Source organism: Cnephaeus nilssonii (genome assembly GCF_951640355.1).
Source record: "Cnephaeus nilssonii genome assembly, chromosome: 6".
In the NCBI taxonomy this organism is placed as follows: domain Eukaryota; kingdom Metazoa; phylum Chordata; class Mammalia; order Chiroptera; family Vespertilionidae; genus Cnephaeus; species Cnephaeus nilssonii.
The window spans coordinates 15,640,449-15,662,173 of NC_137077.1; the positions used below are offsets into that span (position 1 = coordinate 15,640,449).

Sequence of the window (21,725 nt, forward strand, 5' to 3'; positions counted from 1 at the left end):
GATGGCTGTACTAATCTCTAGTCTCACACACTTTGAAACCATTCTCCATGTGTCCTCCAGAGGGATTTTTTCTAAGATAGAAATCTGATCATGTCAGTCAACTGCTTAAGATTCTTAGGCTTTCTCATTCATTAGGAGACTTTCCATAAGTTAAATCCCTTTCTCACTGAATTTTTACTGAACAACCCATGTTTTTTCATGAACCCAGCCTTTGCACAAAGACTTCTCACTGTTTGTGTTGCCTGTTAGCAACTTTATACCTCCCTCTACTGTACCTGGAAAGACAATTCAAGCACTCATCTCCTTTTTTATGAAGTCTCCTCCAGATTTCTTCGGGCTGTCTTTTATGCCTTTGTGTCTTCACTGTACCTTGAATAGAATTTTATCATAACACCTATGATACTTTTTTTTGTTTCCATGTTTTTGTCCCTCTTCTAAGCTCTGAACTCCAAAGAAGAGGGGAAAGTCTCTTAGTCAACTTTTTAACCCCAGTAGTATTTCCAAATCCTCAATAAACATTAATCTTTGGGATTCAGCAATAAGGAATCATAATTCCTAGGAGTTTTTGGGAATTCCTGAAATCATGTTATTCTTAAAAAATACTTCTGACATTTTATATGCCATATTAATTATTGTGAATATCTAAAATTCTGTTTAATACATGAGAAATATTAAGGTTAGTAGTATTTATAAAGAACTGTGGCCTATATGCAAAGATATTTGAATTATATAACCTCCTTGAAAAGCTAACAGCAGCACACAGAATCATGTGTCAGAAATGCCAATGTAAGCAAATATTTTGCTGCCAAAACCTCTTATTTCTTGAAACATCACTCATAGGATTTATGTAAAGTATATTATACATATAATCATATTAATATTTATTTTATTTGCAAGAGTGATTCCCTCTTAGCAGCAGACAGGCCCTGAACACATTTATAACTTGACAACAGCTACAGACAAGAGTGACTGATTAAATTGTGGCCACTTTGCTCCTATGTTCGCCTTCCCTGGTTGCCGGAAATGTTGACCTTCACCTTCCACTCTGCGTTGTGTCAGCACTTCCTGCTCTTGCTTGACATCAGTATATTCCTTTGACCCAGTGATGTCTCCATGTTGTTAAGCTTTAATTCTCACAGAAGAGTTACAATATTTTTCCTATTTCTGACTTTTAAAAAAGTTATTTACTTATTTATTGTCTAAAGTTTTACACATGTCTCCTTTTCCCCCGATTGCTGACTTTCTTTATTGCTTAACTAAGTTTTCTGAGGACTTGGCATTTAGAAAAACAAATTTTCTGAGAAAGGCTGGAAACTAATTCTTGTAGGGAAACAATCCCCAATGCCTAGCATATTAGACATTCAATAAAATATTTTGAAATATATCTTAAGTGAATGTTTCTTTGTAGTCGCAAAGCATCTAAAATAGTGTCTGGTACATAGAGATACTTAAGATACTTTAATTATTGAATCTATGTTTTTTTGTTTTGAACCAGTGTCATGATAAAGTAGGGCATCATAGTTTAGATTTTTGTCATCAACACCACAAATGCCAGGTTAGCTTACATTATTTTGGTGGCTTGGGAGCAGGCAACCTTTATTTAGCTAAAATCTATGAGAATACCCATAAAATGGCTAACACACATGAAAGACTCTATGTTATGTGCTTTCATAGCACTCTGTATCTTTTATAGTGTTTATACCTGTGGACATTAACTAATTACTTGTACGATGTTTTTACTCTTGAGTAAGCTTCCTGAGGGCAAGAATTATTTCTGTTTTCAGAGGTGTGATCCCAGAAGGTGCTAACCACAGTACAAGCATGTAATGGGCAGCTTGCAAAGTATTTATAGTATATATAAGTGAATGAAGGAGATAGCAACCATGGAATGCGAGCCTGCTTTACCTGAGATCTCTGAGAGGTTCTGAAGAACATAGTTTGAAACCACTGCTGGATTCCTTGACACAGACTACATGTTAATTATGTCACATGGTCTTGCAAAAGATTTTCTATCTATATGATTGGTAGTTAAATGTTATTACCCAAACTTTATGCCTGTTAGCCTGCCTGGGTTAGCACCATCATCTTCCATTATAAAAGATTGTACATTATTAATATTGTTATTATTTCTCCCATTATTTACTTCCTTGTGACCTCTTTAGAAGGACATTCCACCCCTTCCAACTTACTAAATATTTTTGCTTGAGTAACTCCCAGGATATCACATGTTCTAAATTCTAAAGATTAAAAAATGTTCCTCAAATATTTAATATCTCCTCCTTGATTAATATGGCTAGATTTTGGATGTTCTACTCATGTCCTAGTTTCATCATGGTGACCAGGTATGGGTAGGGTGAGTGCAGAAGGAAGAGTTGAACTAGAAAGGATGGTGGCTTGGGGCAAAGAGGGCATCTAGTCTTCTGAATAAATATTTTAGGTAAGGATTCCCTGAACATGTTCTGGTTAGGACTTTTCTCAAATCGTTTTCAATATTTCTGCCATAGAAGACCAAGCCAACATAGTAGTTTTCTGTATTTTGATGATTTCCAGGGTTTCAAATGGTCAGGGTCAAATCACCCCAGTGTAGTTCTACACAGAACTGCTTTCTGGAGCTGGAAAATGTGTAGCTGGAGAGTGGCTACCAAGTTAGAATGTTGGTCATTGTCACGTTATAGGGAACTAAAACTTACACTCAGCGTCAAAACACAGATGTTTCCCATTAGTGTAGGCTTTTATGGAAAGTCAAACAAAAAGGAAACAGAAAGGAGGAACATATTATTGAATTTCTCTTGTGCCCTTTATTTCCATTATACTGACTCTTGTACTTTTATCAGGTGTTTTTTTTTAGTTGTGGGAACTTAGACTAGTTTTTATATTTGTGGTTGATTTAGAGTGTATTGAACTAGCTGAGAAAAATTTACCCCATATGTCTTTGTCAAAAGCAAATAAAGCTATCTGTTTTAAACTTGATATTAACAGTCTTCACTGAAGCAATCAAGCAAATTTAATCTGTTCATACAAAATTAACTCTCTCCCTTGAGTCACTTCACATAATTGCGGTATTTCTGCTTGGGATTGTAAAATGCTTCCAACTATTTTGTAGGGATATAAAAGGAAGACAAAAATAGCTATCATATTTATAAAAACCTGGAATTATAGGTGTGTTTTGTGGATTGAAAATTTTAGTTAGATGAATTTAGTTTACTTTGAAGTTAGACAAATGTAATAAAGGCTACAGCGAGGATGGAACTTTCAAATGTCTAGGTAATTTAGCATGTTACAGCAAAGAGTTTATAAAAATAAATAATTCAGAGACCCTGAGTTGAGTGGAAATTTTTGAAAAATAAACTAGTGATTAAAATACAATTAAAACAATGATTTCAGAAGACAGGGAAAAAACTACAGAGAGAGAAAAATGAGAGAGAATAAAAGATGTATATCCAGGGGACTCTAATCTTCTAGTCGTAGATGTTCTAGAAAGAGAAATTAAGTAGATAGAGGAAACGATAACAAAAACAAAATAACATTTCACTGAGATGAAGACAAATTTAAATCTTTCAATTGAAAATGCAGAAAGAAGTAGTAAACACAACTATTGAGGGAATAAAGATCTGCAATTAGATATATCTCAGTGGAATTTCTGAATTCTATGGACAAAGACCATTTTAGAAGACTGTAGACTGAAAAAGCAGGTGCTGTCCCAAAGGAGAGAGAACCAAATTGACATTGGTCGTCTTGTCTTTCGGGATTTTAGGTGATAGTCGGGGAGTGTATTCAGAGTTTCAAAGAGGAAAAATGTCCACTCTGTTCTATGCCTTCAGTTTATAGATGGGTAGCTATTTCTTGTGGTACCAAGATAGGTATTTCCTCAAGGAAGTTCTCTGGCCAAATGAAGTTGAATCATAATATTACAAGTAGAGGAAAGATTAATATAACTGAAATGACTGAAAATTCTTATGTCATGAGGTGTAAACACAAAGCAATTGTTTTCCCAACTTCTACTACCACTATGTTCTATAGAAATTCCCTTTCTTACTGAATAGTGCACTCTGTAATGACATTTAAATCTAATTCCATAACTTTAATTTTCTGTTATTAAGACAGTTATATTTTAGCTATTAAGACTTATTCTTGATAATTTTGTTTTAATAAACCCACATAAATAAGTGTAAAGCACTATGAATTTTCAGTTATTACATCTATTTAGCCAGAATTCAAATTAAGAAATAGAGTATTACTAACACTCCAAAAAACCCAGTTGTGCCCTGTATGTTAGCTTTTTTTCAGAATTTGATGATGAAGTAGATAAACTAAGATGGTATTGTTGGGTAGGAACAAACTTTTCTCTACCCTCAAGGTTCTTTTTCTCCCCTTTATTTTATTTTTTCATCACCATTTATCCCCCCTATACCCTCTTTCAAACCTTAAGGTTCTTATGAAATGGTTTGATAATCACATAGACATGAGTAGATTAGCAAGAGAAAATAACCAAGTTTAATACATACATGTGTCTGGGAACCCCTCATACATGAGAGAGTTGGAGACCCCACATGCACCAGAGATTCAGAGATAGGAAACATAGGAAAAACTAGTGAGAGGTAAGGTGCCTCTTGAAATGGTTATTGCAGGATAAGAACAAATCCTATCTAATAAAAGAGTAATATGCAAATGGACCGCACCTCTGCTATACCCACAAGCCATGCTCACCAGCCAATCAAGAGCGAGTATGCAAATTAACCCAACCAAGATGGCTGCGGCCATGGAGCTGCAGCAAGCAGGAGGCTTTGGTTTCCCCGGTAATGGAGGAAGCAAAGCTTCCATGCTGCCTTGGCCAGCCCAGGCCTACACTCAAGGCTACAAAGTTTCATTTATAGAAGATAAATAAATCCCCAAAAAATGGTGGCAGTCACAGAGCTGGAGAGAGCAGGAGGCTTGAGTTGCCCTCGGCAATGGAGGAAGCCAAGCTTTCCGTAGCCCTGGCCTGCCTTGACCTCCGCTTAAGGCTACAAAGTTTCAATTATAGAAGATAAATAAATCCCAACAAAAATGGCTGCGGCCACGGAGTGAGCAGGAGGCTTGGCTCCGCTCAAGGCTACAAAGTTTCAATTATAGGAGATAAATAAACCCCAGATACCAGGGCCTCTGCTTGGGTTGCCAGGGGGCGTGGCCGGCCTGCAAACCACCACAGGCCCCTCGCCCAGGCTGCCCCACACCCAAAGGGAACCCCCACCCTGATCTGGGACACCCTTCAGGGCAAACCAGCTGGCCCCCACGCCTGCACCAGGCCTCTATCCTATCCAATAAAAGAGTAATATGCAAATTGACCATCACTCCAACACACAAGATGGCTGCCCCCATGTGGACACAAGATGGCCACCACAAGATGGCCAGCAGGGGAGGGCAGTAGGGAGGGACCAGGCCTGCAAGGGAGGGCAGTTGGGGGCGATAAAACCTGCAGGGGAGGGCAGTTAGGGGTGACCAGGCCAGCAGAGGAGGGAATTTGGGGGTGACTGGGCCTGCAGGGAAGGGCAATTGGGGGGGACTCAGGCCTGCAGGGGAGGGCAGTTAGGGGTGACCAGGCCTTCAGGGGAGGGCAGTTAAGGGTGACCAGGCCTGCAGGGGAGGGCAGTTAGGGGCAAACAGGCTGGCAGGGGAGCAGTTAGGCATCAATCAGGCTGGCAGTGGAGTGGTTAGGGGGTGATCAGGCTGGCAGGCAGAAGCGGTTAGGGGCAATCAGGAAGGCAAGCAGGCAAGCATTTGGGAGCCAGCAGTCCTGGATTGTGAGAGGGGTGTCCGACTGCCCATTCAGGCCCGATCCCATCAGGATCGGGCCTAAACGGGCAGTCGGACATCCCTTGAGGTGTCCCAGATTGGAGAGGGTGCAGGCTGAGCTGAGGGACACACCCCCTGTGCACAAATTTTGTGCACCGGGCCTCTAGTCTAGTGTTTAATAAATAGCAGTTTGTCCTGCCTTATAGACAGATCAAAAGAGGGTATCTCTGATCATTGCTTTTTTGAGGCAAGGCCCCTAATTCATGTTCTTCTAGGTAGTTAAGGAAGGGGCAGAAGTTTCTCTTGACCCTGAAGCTAAAATTGACTTGAGCTCAAAACAATCTGCATACCACCGAAGCACGTCTTGGGGAGGCTTGTTCTGAACCCCCACAGTATGAATTATACACTTAATAAACTTGAAAAATATACAGCTCGCCTATAAAAACAGAGGATACACTTTCCATGTTATGAAATATAAGAAAACTATATACTAGTTTTCAAAGAAAATCTAAATAAATCATTTGACGTTGAATAATTATTCTCTGATTATAATGTGGTAAAACTAAAAATGTATTTGTAAGAGACAACGAATGTAATAAGCACTTACAAATTTAAAAATAAGCCTACTATTTAGGGTAAAAAGGAAATAAAAACCGAATAGCAGACTGTATAACAATTGAAATGAAAATATGACTGGCCAATACCTGAGTGATGTGGACAAAATCATACTCAGTAGAGATGTCATATAACCTGTAATGCTCTTACTTTTAAATAAGAAAGAATAGAATTAGTTAAGCATTGAACTCAAAGAGCTAGAAAAAATAATATAATATAAAAAATAGAAACATGATTGAATTTTCATAGTTAAGAACAGAAAGCAGTAAATTAGAAATTAAACAAATAGATGAATAAATGACACATCCAATAAATGTTTGATTATTAAAGTTAAATGAATCTTTGAATATGACAATAAAATAGAACCACTTAGGCAAGCCAAGAAAAGAAAAATCATATGAAACATTATGAATGAAAATGGTGATAGAACTGCAAATACAGAAGGTAATAATAAAACATGTACATTTTTATTCACTAAATTAGAAAATGTAAATGGAAATAATTGACTTCCTAGAAAAACACAAATTACAGAATTGGTGCAAGACAAAGTTGACTGTAGTGATAGATCAGCAACCATAATATAAAATCAAAAAGGAAGTTTTAAGAACTTAACTCCACATAAGTGCTAGTCCTAGATAATTTTACATGTTTGCTTTTTAAAATATTCAAGTAATAGACACTTTATGTGTTAGTTGATTTATTCTGGAGATTAGAAAAAGGCTTAAACTCTTCAGTTTACATAACTCTGATACTAAAAGTGAAATAAAAGAAAACAAAACTGGAGACCAATTTTACATATGAATATGGATGCAAAACTCCAACATAAAATAGTAATTCAGGATTATGTTAAAAAATATACACCATAGATAGACAAATTTACTCCCAGGAGTGTAAAGATGGTTCTCATTGGGAATTAAGTATACTAATGTATAAAAAGGGAAAACCCATATGATCATCCTGAATGGTATCCTCAATAAATTTGTAATAAATTAACAAACCATAAGAGCATTCTGGATTATTCTTCCTATAGAAATAATGACGATACTATATGTCAGGTTCTGTGCTAGCACTTCACATGGACTATCAGATCTTCATAACAATCCTACAAAGTAGCTGTTACTGGTATGTTCCTTTTATAGATGAGGAAAATGAGGTACAATGTAATTTTCCTTCCCAAGGTCATGCAGTTAGAGATGGAACCAGCATTTGAACTTAGGCAGTTTCAATGTGCTTATTCATTCTGCCATTCTGCCTATTTTTGTTGATTACTGAACGAATAAAAGCTTACTTAATATGGTGAAAAGGTAAGATATCTATGAGAATACAACAGCAAACATCATTTGTTCATGCTGGTAGGGTGAACAAACTCTACCAGGTATGTCATAAAATTCATCAAGACAAGAATTGTCCTCTCATTATTTTAGTGGTTCTAGCCAATGCAGGTGTGTAAGAAAAAAAATCCAGGATGAGGTCAGATGATTAGCAATTTAATTCCATCTGCAGCCTTAATACTGCCTTGCTGTGCAACATAACATATCACAGATTCCAGGAATTAGAATGTGACTATCTTTGGGATACCATTATTCTGCCTACCATAGTACCCTTGGAAATGCTATTACCTAAGAAAAGAATATGAGGATTAGAAGAAGGATTGCCACCAAAATCAGTGCTTGCATAATAATGAGAGATTAATCTGCCTTGCATTTTGGTATATTTTCAGGAATTATATCCAGACAGAAAAGATGAGGGCTGGGAGGAATATGTTTTACACTTCTAGCACTAGTGACAAAGTTGAAACTGGGTTGAAATTAGATGCTCTAGATTTCCTCTAACATTTTCTTAACTCCGGGTTCTCTGCACAGTTACAAATTCCTTCTCATATTCTGAAATTCTATCTTGGGGCATATACTACATATATAGTAGAGAGATCATAAATTGTGTGATTTTTAATTCAAGGAGTCTTTTCACAGTTAGCCAATTCTGGTTTGCTGTGTGAATGCATGTTACTGAGGGTTGCATCAAGCAATTCAAGGTGCATATTTGTCATTAGTTAGTATAATTTGGTTAGTATAATTAGTTAGTATAACTGGTTAGTATAATTTTGGCTGTGGTGCTCCGTAACGTGCTCACTTATGTCAAATTGTGCATTTACAGTCTCTGATGTGACTATAATATTAAATCTATTATATATTTTTTTCTCACAATGTAAAAAATTTGTTAAATTTTCTGTGACTCAATCAAATGGGCATTTATTTACTAACGGCCAATGTTTTCAGTTATTTTTAGAAAGCATTTAAAATGATCAGAGTTAAGCTTAAGTGTTCTCTTTTTCCCTGGAATTAATTATCTAGGGCCTTCCCTGTGGAGTAGCCACTGTCCACATGAGGCCTAAAGCCCTTGAAATACGGCTAGTCCTAATTGCGACGTGTAAAATAAAGTGTAAAATTAACACTGGTTTTGAAAACAGTACATAAAGAAATGTAAAAATACCTCAATAATTTTTATATTGATTATGTGTTGAAGTGGTATTTTAGATATACTAGGTTAAATAAAATATATTAAAACGAATTTCCCTCTTTTATCTTTTTAATGTGGCCAATAGAAAATTTAACTTTATATCAATAGCTCACATTATACAGGACCCATTTGACCCATATGAGACATGTTTAGCCCATGATAATAAAATTATATCATCACTATAGAAGATGAGGACTTATGTTATAGAAGAGAAAGAGTTTGTCCACCGGTGCCAGCAGTGACACTAGACACCGAGAATTGTAGTGGAGAAATATTGGCTGTTTTATTATGAATGGCACCATCCAGGACAGTGGGAAGCTAATGCTCAAAAGCTCAACTGCCCAATGGCCTATAGGTTATAGGTTATATAGGGCAAAATCACAAGACACTGTGGGTTTGGGGTTTGGGTCGTTCTGGGAGCTGATTGGTCGGAGATGAGATAAGGGTAATGAATCATTTCTTAAGGTGTTGAGGACAGTTCTGAGATCTGTTCCGAGGTCCCTCTGTCTGGTTTCATGGGAAAGTAGACAGGGGGTCATTCCACCTTAGAGCAGCTGAAACATAACGTAGGTTAAGATGTCTTTAGCCTGCCAGAGGTCTGGATCCTGTGACCATTAGTCAGGTCCAGCTTCTGTCTTCTGCTGCCTCAGGGGCTGCTGATTATGGGGGAAAAGGCTAGATCTCTGATGGACAGACACATATGTGTGTGTGTGTGTGTGAGAGAGAGAGAGAGAGAGAGAGAGAGAGAGAGAGAGAGAGAGAGAGAGATGATTTTTAGAGCTAGGATTTAAAACTAAATTTAATCAAACTCATAAGGATCATCGGTATCACTTACAGTACTCAATAGCTTGTGCACATCTGTCCAATTCTTGCAAACATGGGAGCGGAATATTAAGATACAAGTTGAAAAAAATAAGGACTTGGTTTTGCATGCTTGAAATGATCTGATTTGTCAGAAGACCATTCCTACATACTCTGACCTGGCCTGCGGCACTCCATGCACCTTCTGTATGAGTTTCCGTGTCTGAAGCCCTGGAGTGACCTCAAGTGTCATGAGTCAGATGAGAATTAAGAAGTGCTGAACACTCTAATGTTGCTCCTGATGAATATTTCCCATAGGTTGGTAGAAGGCATAATGACGATCAATTTGTGGAGTAGCTGTGCCTAAATCTTATTTGCTATACATATGAATATTGACCCAACAAACTCAGGTTTTTTATTTATTTAGGAATAATCTTATTTAATATGTGAAAACTCTGATTAATGAATGTATGGTCATTTGAAAGTTCTGTGGAAAACCCATTTTGTTTACATTTGTTTTAAAACATACTAATCCAATATGTTATATTAGTGCAAACAGTATAACAAAGGAAATTGAATCTTTGGTCATTGGGGATTTCTGATGATCTCAAAGCATTCATTCTGGGCAAGATTTCTCACATAAAAAATTTAAAAATATTGACAAGTAGGTATAGGAGATGAGATTGTGTGTATGTTACAATAAGACCGAGGATGCCCGGTAGGTGTGGCTCAGTGGTTGAGCATCTACCTATGAGCCAGGAGGTCATGGTACAATTCCCCAGTCAGGACACATGCTTGGGTTGCAGGCTCGATCCCTGGGGACGGGGTGCGGGGGGGGGGGGCGGGTAGGAGGGGTGCGCAGAAGGCAGCCAGTCAATGATTCCCTATCATCATTGATGTTTCGATCTCTCTCTCCCTCTCCCTTCCTCTCCTGAAATCAAAATTAATAAAAATATATTAAAGACCAAGGATGTATAAATTGCCTTTTTAAAATAAAATGTAATTAATTATTTAAAACTTTTTGAGACATCCCTTAAAGATACTTAGAACTCTTGCATTTTATAGAACAGCCTTAAGTTAACACAGGCCCTCTTTTTAAGTTCGAGGATTATCAAAGAGAAATGAGAGGAGGGCAGTGCAAAAAGCTGGAATGGTATTAGCTCACCGATTGAGCTTTTAAGCATCAAGGTTTATTTAAAGTAAGCCTGTAATTGGAAGTTTTGGGTCTGGCCTATTTATAGTGTTTAAAATGTGTGTGTATGTTCTATGAATATATGGATATGTGCCTAGAGGCTCTGGTAATAGGTGCAGTCAAATATATTTATATACAAATGCTAAATTTCTATTCTAAACCTCCTTGTTGAGAAAAAAAAAGTATATCCACTTCCATTCTGTTTAGGAAATGAGAAATACATTGGAGATATTTTTTCATGCTATTATAATGAATTCCTTGTTTTTCTGGTAATGGGGAACTGAGATGGTATAGGTAAATGAAATCTATCGACCCTGAATCTATTTTAGTTATGAATATCAATATCTTTCCTTCCTAAATATTTATGAGGTCTCATAACATACAGGAAATTTAAAAAATAATTTGAGTTAATTACAGTATTTTCTCATTTTTTTTTTTTCTATCCTGTGCCAGAGGTATTCCTGAGCAACCTAGTGTTCAAGTCCGCTTTAAAGGAAACCTCCCTTTCCCCACAAGACACCGCTGCTCTCACGGAGATATATCGTCATCCATGCATTTCACTTATGGTGGGAGCCTTTGACTCTTAGCCTATCATTTGGATGCCATTCCCCATAGGTTTTATTTTAGACATACCTATTTGAATTTCCCCCTCTTCTTTATCCACCACTGTATCTCCATTCGTCCAAATTTCTTTGTTTCTTCCTGAGACTGTAAAAACAGCCAATGAACCTGACTCCCTGACACCAGTTTGTCCACTGTTTCCCTTCCTGCTGTCACTAGAGCCCTCATGACCTGGTCATGGCAGAAACATGCTTAATATCTCTGTGATAATCCTCTAGCTCCAAGTTGCCTATAGAATCAAGACTAAGCTTCTTGACATGTTATAAGGCTCTTCACAACCTAGAGCAAACCTATGCTTTTCTCCCCTGGTATTTTATTGTCATTTTTGTTTTTCCTTGAAGAGTTACATGATACTTTTGACTGTTCAAACAATTTAGAGGTGATAATGTATTTTTGCATGCATTTTTCTATGTTAATGCAAATCTTTCTCATTTGTACAGTGAGAATAAGAATAGTATCTGTTAAACCTGTAAGTTCATACTGACCAATGTCAACCCAATCAATTTAACTAAAAAAAAAAAAAAGAATAGCATCTGTTTTATAGTTGTACTAGAGGCCTGGTGCACAAAATTGGTGCACGGGGGCGGGGGCGGTGTCTCTTAGCCCAGCCTGCACCCTCTCCAATCTGGGACCCCTTGAGGGATGTCCAGCTGCCCAGTTAGGCCCAACTGGGATTGGGCCTAAACGGGCAGTTGGACATCCCTCTCACAATCCAGGACTGCTGGCTCCCAACTGCTCACTTGCCTCTGCCTGATTGCCCCTAACTGCTTCTGCCTGCCAGCCTGATCACCCCCTAACCTCTCCCCTGCCAGCCTGATAGAACCTAACTGCCCCCCTGCTGGCCTGATTGCCCCTAACTGTCTTCCCCTGCAGGCCTGGTCACCCCCAACTGCCCTCCTCTGCTGGCCTGGACCCCCCCAACTGCCCTTCCCTGCTGTCCTGGTCCCCCCTAACTGCCCTCCCCTGCAGGCCTGGTCCCCCACAACTTCCCTCCTCTGCTGACCTGGTCTCCCCTAACTGCCCTCCTCTGCTGGCCTGATCCCCTAACTGCCCACAACTGCCCTCCCCTGCAGGCCATCTTGTGACAGCCATCTTGTTACCACATGGGGGCAGCCATCTTTGACCACATCGGGAGGCCATCTTGTGTCTTGGAGTGACGGTCAATTTGCATATTACTCTTTTATTAGATAGGATGGATATAAATGAATTCATACATGTATGTAAAACATTTAGGATATTAACATACACAATATTCTGCAATTTGCTTTTTTGGTTTGTTTGTTTTAATCCTTAACTGAGAATATGTTTTAGAGAGAGAGAGGAGAGGAAAACATCGATTGGTTGCCTCCTGTATACACCTCGATTAGGGATCAAATCCTCAACCTACGTATGTACTCAGTGTACCCAGCTACCTGGCCAGGGCTCTGATTCATTTTAAAGTTAATTTTTGTATGTGGCAAGGTATGGATCAAAACTCTTTTTATTTATTTTGGCCTAAGGATATTCATTTGTTCCAGAACAATTTTTTGCTAATTCATTTCTTTAATGAATTGCCATTGTACCTTTGTAAAAAATCAATTGCATATGTGTGTGAAAGTCTAAATTGACTTTCTGTTCCTTCATTCTGTTTTGTTGATCTGTCTTTCCTCCAATACCAAGCTATCTGCCTTGTTTACTAGAGCTTTATTATAGCCTTAAAATCAGGTAGTGTTCATTTGCAACAACATGGATGGACCTAGGGGGTATTATGCTAAGAAAATAAGTCAGACAGAGAAAGGAAAATATCATATATTTTCACTTGTATGTGGGATGTAAAGAACAAAATAAATGAACAAACAAAACAGAAACAGACTCATAGATACAGAGAACAAACTGAGAGTTGCTGGATGGGAGCAGGGGTTGGAGTGCAGTGCCACATGAAAAAGGTGGAGGGATTACGAAGCTGTGAAACAGTCATGGAGCTGTAAAGTACAGCATAGGGAATATGCTCAGTAATATTGTAATAACTACATATGGTGCCAGGTGGGTACTAGACCTTTCAGGAGGATCACTCCGTAAATTATGTAATTGTCTAACCACTCTGCTGTACATCTGAAACAAATACAAAATAATATGGCATGTCAGCTGTAATTGAAAATGAAAAAAATTATCCTTTTAATTAAATTTCGAGTAAGTACATTCTATTCATTTTTATCGTCCCGCCTTAGTTTAACTCAGTTATGATCTCTCATTGGGAACAGCTATTTATTCAGAGAAGCCTGCGTGCTCTCTGGTACTTCAGGTATCTTACTACTTTGTAATTGTGAGTTTATATGTCTAGACCCTGTTCTTGTAAAGAAGGACCTTGAATGATGATTTTCTACTCAGTGCCTAGTTTAATATGTAACGTGCAGTTGGGGTACAACCAATATTTTGCAAGTACATGAATTAACTTGTTATTAGATGTTAGTTAGGATGGCTTTAATATCATCGTGAACATTAGATAAAGTAATTTTTTGGTTTGCTTTTGGAAAAGTGTCTTTCAATGCCTTATTTACTCAATAGCTAAAAATAGTTTCTGTAATTTTAGTGATCAAGGTTACAATGGACTCTTTTATATAGCTACATGTTATCTCTAGGATATTCTTCCCATAATGCAAAAATAATCCTAAAAGTGACATAAATCAGTGCCATCTCAGAATAGTGTGTTAAACGGGAAGAGGCAGGTGTCATAAATCTTTAGTCTTTAGTTTATAATATGGTAGCTGAATGTAAATTGCTTCCAATAGTTGAGTAATGGTATCAAGTAATAGGGAAATGTTGGATCCAGATTTTTAAAAAATATATATTTTTATTGATTTCAGAGAGGAAGGGAGTGGGAGAGAGAGATAGAAACATCAATAATGAGAGAGAATCACTGATCTGCTGCCTCCTGCACGCCCCTAACTGGGGATTGAGCCTGAAACCTGGGCATGTGCCCTTGACCTGAATCGAACCTGGGACCTTTCAGTCCGCAGGCTGACGCTCTGTCCACTGAGCCAAACCGGCTAGGGACGACCCAGATTTTAATATATGGCAGAGGCCTGCATGTGCTAATAATTTCTGGAGGTAGTTATATTCCCTAATAATTTCCTTGAATCAAATAAATGAAGTTATTGCTCGGAGGGGGGTGGGTGTATGAAAGACGGCAGTCATTTTTCACATGACTAGACTTTTCATATGCCACAGGCCGCTGGCTGTGGGACCACCTCTCTGTTTTCTAAAGCACGATTCTGCTTCACCGCTAACTCTGCGCTTGTGCTCTATTTGCAGCATCTGGCGAGGCCCCAATGTGAACTGCACAGACAGTTCGGGTTACACTGCTTTACACCATGCGGCCTTAAATGGACATAAGTAAGTGCCACTTATTTGGACCGGAATCCTTGTGTATTTCGTTACGTGTGATGGAGTTAATGATGTCTGACGATCGCTGTCTCATGTTGCCATGAGCCCCCTGGGCTTACAGAAACGTGGAGAGGCATCAGGTAGCAACACCTACACGTTGAACTTGGTAGGAATGTTGCTGAGGATGATTATGTGCAGAGTGTAAACTTAGAGACCTGCTCTAACCTAGTCAGATGTCACACAGGGAGAATGACAGGACATGCTAGTCATGTGTAGCTTTGGGGAGGGATTGGGATCAAACCCCTTCCACCCTACCTTTTTTGGTGTCTTCCTCTAGCATGGAATTATTCACTAGGAGCAAAATCTCAATAGATTCTTGCTGTTATGAGCCACGGACACTTACACAAACCACTTCAAAATCCTTCAAATTTAGCTAACGTGCCTTTTCTTTGTCATTCATGATGGTCTTTCTGGATTTAAACTTGTGTAACCTATGGAATTATGCTTCAAAGAATGTGATAGTGTACAGTATGAAGAGCAAAAGAATGTGTAACCATAGCAACCATTTCGTTCCCAGTGTTTTAGCTAGGTAACCTCCTGGGTTAGAGACAGTCAGAGTGTGAGGCGTTCTCCGAAAGATTCAGATGAAAAGTGGCACTTTTCACGTGTCTCTTCCTCCTGTCTGTTTTTCCTTTGTTCTGATGATCCAATTTGGTCTTCCCAAGTCTGGATAATTTCATTTCACTTTAGTTTTTTTTAAATATATATACATATATATATATATTTTAAATTGATTTCAGAGAGGAAAGGAGAAGCAGAGAGAGAGATAGAAATATCCATGATGAGAGAATATCATTGATCAGCTGCCTTCTGCACACCCCACGCTGGGGATCGAGCTCACAACCCAGACATGTGCCCTGACCGGGCCATAGGTCAACACTAAACCGCTGAGCCGCGCCAGCCGGGCTCACTTTAGTTTTTTAAAGTTGATAATTACTGCCTTAAAATTCTACTCACTTTTTGTTTTCCCACTTTTTTTTTTTAACTTTGAATTGAGACACAAGGGACTTAGTCATATTTGATCATATTTTATGGCCTTAAAAGTTCTCACACAGGAAACTTACAATTTTTTTAAAAATTATTTTTCACTATACCTTTTATTTATCTTAAAAATTATTGCATAAATCTAACATTATTCTCTTTGGAGAGACATCTGAATTACATAAAATATCACAAACAATGTGTCATCACTTGGATTCTTAGTATTTCCAAATTATATATCTTTTCATCCACTCCCCATTTTATATCAACTTATGTCATCTAACTTAGAATTGTTTTATTTTGCCAGGTCTTTCTCAACTATATTGCTGTCCTTCTGTAGAGTGGAATATGTGTCCAGATCCTTACAATCTGAATCTTTTAAAGGAATTACTATTTATTTTTCTTTGTGCCATATACAATATGGCTCATCAGGAATGAAGCCAGATTTAATCAGCCCAAAGTGCACAATGCCGACGGCCTCTCTGGCCATCTTAGGTTTGGATTTCGAGAAGTTCCAGTTGGGAACACCAGATGACAAATAACTGACCTAAGATCTGAGGCCTGACCATGTGACCTATTCTACTTTTTTTTTTTTTAATCTCAGCTTGCCAGTATAAGCACTTCTCAAAAGAATGTTGTCCCCAAATGGATTAGCATTCACATCCCTCCTTGATTTTCAATGTTTAGTAAATGTTAATGATGTATCCATAATGGCCTATGAAATTCTAATTACTGAGATATATTGCATTGTGGTTCAATGCATAATTTTTAGTTTCTGTTGGCAATGTACAAAGTGAAGCTAATTTAAGTGCATTGAATAACATTTATTAAGATCATCATAAAGAGGTATCTAGATATCTTTTAAGACCTCTCTAATTGCAGATATTATCTGAGAATTATATCTTTGCTTTGCTTATCTGAAGATCTCATTGACCTTTTTAGCATTTTCTAGAAGGATTTTACTCAGTGTCATTCTATAGGCATTGGAAAAAAAGCAGGACATTTCTAATCCTGTCTTCCCATCTCTGTTAGTTATGTGACCTTGAGCCATTTACTTAACCTCTCTAGGCCTCAGTTTAATATACTGGGTATTTTTCCTTGTTTCTCCCAATTATAATATTTTGTGGTATATTGTTTTGGTATTATTTGTGGATCAGTTATGATGCTACAACTCTAAAATTTGGATTTTCATCTAAAGCAGTGGTTCTCAGCCTTTCTAATGCCACGACCCTTTAATACAGTTCGTCATGTTGTGGTGACCCCCAACCACAAAATTATTTTCGTTGCTACTTCATAACTGTAAGTTTGCTACTGTTATGAATCATAATGTAAATATCTGTGTTTTCCGATGATCGCCCCACAGGTTGAGAACCGCTGCTGTAGAGCATAAGACCATCGGAAAACACAGATATTTACATTACGATTCATAACAGTAGCAAACTTACAGTTATGAAGTAGCAACGAAAATAATTTTATGGTTGGGGGTCACCACAACATGAGGAACTGTATTAAAGAGTCGCGGCATTAGAAAGGCTGAGAACCACTGATCTAAAGTATAAGATTGCCCTATTTTAAATTATTTAAATTACCCATGGACTTTTAAAATTGGAGATCATTTATTTCACCTTACCCTCCTCACGTCCCTCATTTATAGATGGAGAAATAAGGCCATTCTGGATAAGTGACTGAGTGGCCACTTAAGATATTAAGGTGGGGTTGTGTTTAGAGTCTAAGCGTTGTAGTTTAAAGTGTATGATTTTACCAACACTCTATATTATCTCCTTTTTTTTTTGTCTACACGCACAATCAGTTTCCTAAACTCTCGCTGGCTTTTCTCTGTCCCATTGTGCATTTCTGGGCTGCCTCCCATTATCATCAACTAGGGTGTTCACATGGAATGCTAATTTTACTATTGTCTTAAGACATTTGAAGGAGAAAAAAATGTCATAGAATATATCTCAGAGCCAGAGAAGAAGGGTTTTCTTTTCTTTGCCTTTGCTATTCTCACTTAGCATAGGTAATGGAATTGTGTTGTATTCTTTCCAAGCAAGCCTTAGCAGTCAGCATGGAAACACATCATTTCCACGTGGGTTGCTATTGTTGTTGTAGCCATCAGCTCTAGATTGTTTCCATAAACACTGTGATTTTTAGGCTGAAGTTTATGAAATCATAGAGCTAGAAATAATGTTACAGGGTCCTGTAGTTATCTTATTTTTGCTTTGAATGCAGGCTTTTTCCTACTCCCAACATATAATCTAAGGACTTCTTACTGCATATTAAGCCCGTTTCCTCTTATTTTGTATGCTTTATTGGTAGCACTTGTTTATCAACAGTAGTTAATCCACAAGTGGAGCAGCATTTTGTACCTGAAGTACATTATTTTATAATGGACAATTCATCTCCACTTAGCCAGATTAGGACACAATAGAAATATACTCTGTTGATGATTTCTTAGGTATTTGTAATTGAAGATTAGAAAATTGTTGCCTTCAAATGATAGAAAAACCATGGTCAGTAAAACAAAATCCAGTAGCAACAATTATAGATAAATTATTTCAATAGATAGGCTATAGACCTATTTATTGCTCTCTCTCTTTAAATATGGAAAATTCATCGTCTCTCTCATGTATTTCTACTACAAATTTGGTTATTTTAATTTAAATAGTAATTAGCCAGTGTGGGGTGGAAGGCATTTTACTCTATCATTCCATATTCTTCTGACTCATCTAGCAATCAAATCAACATAAGACAAATTATTAACAAGAGAAAATATCCAAATGTATTGTACACATATGTATGGGAACCCCATATATGTGGGAGATTCAAAGACAGAAAGTTAAAATGAGGTATATGTGACGTTTGAGCTAAGGATGAGGTAAGGTTCCTGGGCCTGCAGAGGGGAGAAAGGTCACTCACTGTTAGGATGATAGGAAGAGCAGATGTTCAGTAAATAGAAGTTTGTCCTGCCCTATATATAGATAGGTCCTAAGTTATTTCTGGTAATAATTCTTATTACAGGAAAGGTCCCTAATTTTAATTCTTTAAATTTGCCACTTTATTTCCATCAAGGAGAAGTAAAATCTTCAAGAAAGTCTGAAATTAACCGAACCTTCATGAATTTAAGAATTTCATTAGTTTTGTTAATACCATATCCATATGAAGATGATTTGCATTTATTTCAAAGTTCTTTTGACTGCCAATAAGCAAAGGGAGATGGAACAAAATAAATATTTTTGGTTAGCCCTAGCTGGTGTGGCTCAGTTGGTTGGGCATCGTCCCATGCACCAAAAGGTTGCTGGTTCTATTCCTGGTCAGGGTACATGCCCAGGTTGCAGGCTAGATCCCCAGTAGGTGGCATGCAGGAGGCAGCCGATCCATGTTCCGCTCTCATATCGATGTTTCTCGCTCTTTGTCCTTCTCCCTTCCTCTCTCTCTAAAAATCAATAAAAAGAATCCTAAAAGAAAAAAAATCTTTGGTTATGACTTAATTATAGGAAAACTTGCTGTTGAGGTAAAAAAATTTGAATTTTGAACCTTCCCAATTAGTTTAATTTTACTCAGAGCCTAAACTGAAACTTTAAAAAAAAAATTCATATTAATTGGCAGTATATTTATACCTATCAGAAAATGATATAGTAGTGAAAATCAACACTTTTAGATATATTAGCCTCAAGCTGCAAAATGTTGCATTGCATTGCTTTGAATTGGATTATTATTAATTTTATTTGATATGTTGTTTAGCTCCTGGGAAATGGGGTTATTTTTTCTATGATCCCATCAGTCACATTTACTTTAGAATTTTAAATCATTTCTTATTTATTAGATGCTGCATATGAGAAAAAGTGCCATTTTATGTTGAAGTTAAATAGGAATTACTTCTCTGCTTGCTATTCTATAGACTTGTTCATCAATATAACTTTATATTTCATACTAGGTAACCAAGCAGAGTCAACCTATTTATTTGTTGATACCTCTAGAAGTTATAAGGTATAACTGAAAGAGATATTAAGAAAATACTGATTTGATGGGATCCTAGTTTTAACTACTTTTTAAATTTAGGTATTATAGAAAGTACCTGAAATTTAATTTGAATGAGTTTGGATGAAATAGCCTGTGTAGTACATATTACATGTGACATACATGGATACATCAGAAAAAAGATTAATGACAATTTGTTGATTAATATTTTATGATTCAGTAAGGCACTTATTTGATTAGAGATATAACTTTATATTTCACAAACATATTTTCACATTAGAAATCTAAGCCGAGCCAGTTCATTAGCTGATATCTCTGAATAAGATGAAAAGATCAACTTAAATAAAAATTAAAAGTAAATGTAAATTAAAAAATAAACAAATTCAATAAAGTGAATAAAATTTTAAAAACATAAATAAAAATAACAGTATTTAATTAGATCTTATTGTTCACCAAAGGCCGTTGCATAAACATGCATATTACTCTTTTCTGATTTAGATATTGGAAAGTGGTGCAGGGGTGAAAAGCGTTTTCCTTCTTCCCTTTTATAGGTTATTTGGCTGGTCTGATAATTAAGTTGATGTAAGAAAGATTAACAGGCCTTGGTCAGTTTGGCTCAGTGGAAGAGCATTGGCCCACAGACTGAAGGGTTGCAGGTTCAATTCCAGTCAAGGGCACATACCTCGGTTTCAGACTCGATCCCTGGCCCTAGTCGAGGCACATGGGGGAGGCAACCAATCTATGTGTCTCTCTCGCATTGATGTTTCTTTCTCTATCTCCCCCTCCTTTCCACTCTCTCTAAGAATCAATGGAAAAATATCATTGGGTGAGGATTAACAAAAAACAAACAAAAAAAAAAGAGTAACAGGAGGAAAGAAAACAGAAATGTAATAACATGCATACTTCCTATATATATGGTAGGGACCCAGGGAAACTGAGTAACTCCCCCAAAAGCCACCACCTTAAATACCATTTCTAGCTAAAGGCAAAAGATGTTGGGGCAGGGAGTGAGGGAGGAAGCCAGTTATGGGAGAAAAAGCACAGTAAACAAGAGTATGGGGTTGTCTGCAGATTTAAGTTACTGTCTTCTCCATTGATAAGAGTTTATAGAGATTGAGTCAGCTTTTTCCTGCGGGTACACAGAGGGAGATACCCTTACAAATCGAGATTTCCCTGATCAATGTAACCATCTCTTACAACAGAGTAACTTCTCAGCTTTTAGCACTCCCCCATCTTAAAAGTAATCAGCCTAAAATTATCCTTGTGTCAAATAGGCATATTTTGGGGTGGTATATTCTGCTCTCCTCAAGTTCAGGCCACATTCTGGGCAATGTTTTTTTGTTTTGTTTTTTTTTAATGATTTACTGTCATTTTGCATTGTGTCATGTTTATTTATTTATTTTTTTGTGATGTGGGGGAAGAAGAAATTTTTATCTATCCTTATAGGTTCTTTCAGCTGGTCTAATCAAATTGACATGAGGCAGACTATTAACAAGAGAAAAACAACCAAATTTAATTATATACGTATGTACGGGAACCTCACATACATGAGAGTCAGAGACCCCACATACATGAGTTGTTCAGAGGGAGACAGGCAAAATGAGGTACAGAAGGCAGTTAGACACCTGAGCTAAGGAAGGCAGTTAGACACCTGAGGCTTCAGAAGAAGAGAAGGACATTCACAGATCCAATAAAAAACCAGATGTTCAGTAATTAGATGTTTGTCTCACCATACAGATAGGTCAAAAGAGGTTATCTCTGATAATAACTCTTATTATGGGCAAGGCCCCTAATTTCAGTTCTTCTAGGTAGTTGGGGTATGGGG

General features: G+C 37.4%; 1 protein-coding gene across 5 annotated transcripts in view; it reads left to right on the forward strand.

Annotated features, from left to right (window-relative positions):
* Positions 1-21,725, forward strand: part of ANKS1B (ankyrin repeat and sterile alpha motif domain containing 1B) — a gene marked incomplete at its 5' end in the record, with an annotated part of 797,243 nt that overhangs the window by 87,891 nt on the left and 687,627 nt on the right. For all 5 annotated transcript variants that reach the window (XM_079773890.1, XM_079773888.1, XM_079773891.1 and 2 more), the window contains one exon: positions 14,810-14,890. In XM_079773890.1, coding sequence (XP_079630016.1) covers positions 14,810-14,890 — 81 coding nt within the window. The remainder of the gene's footprint in view (positions 1-14,809; positions 14,891-21,725) is intronic.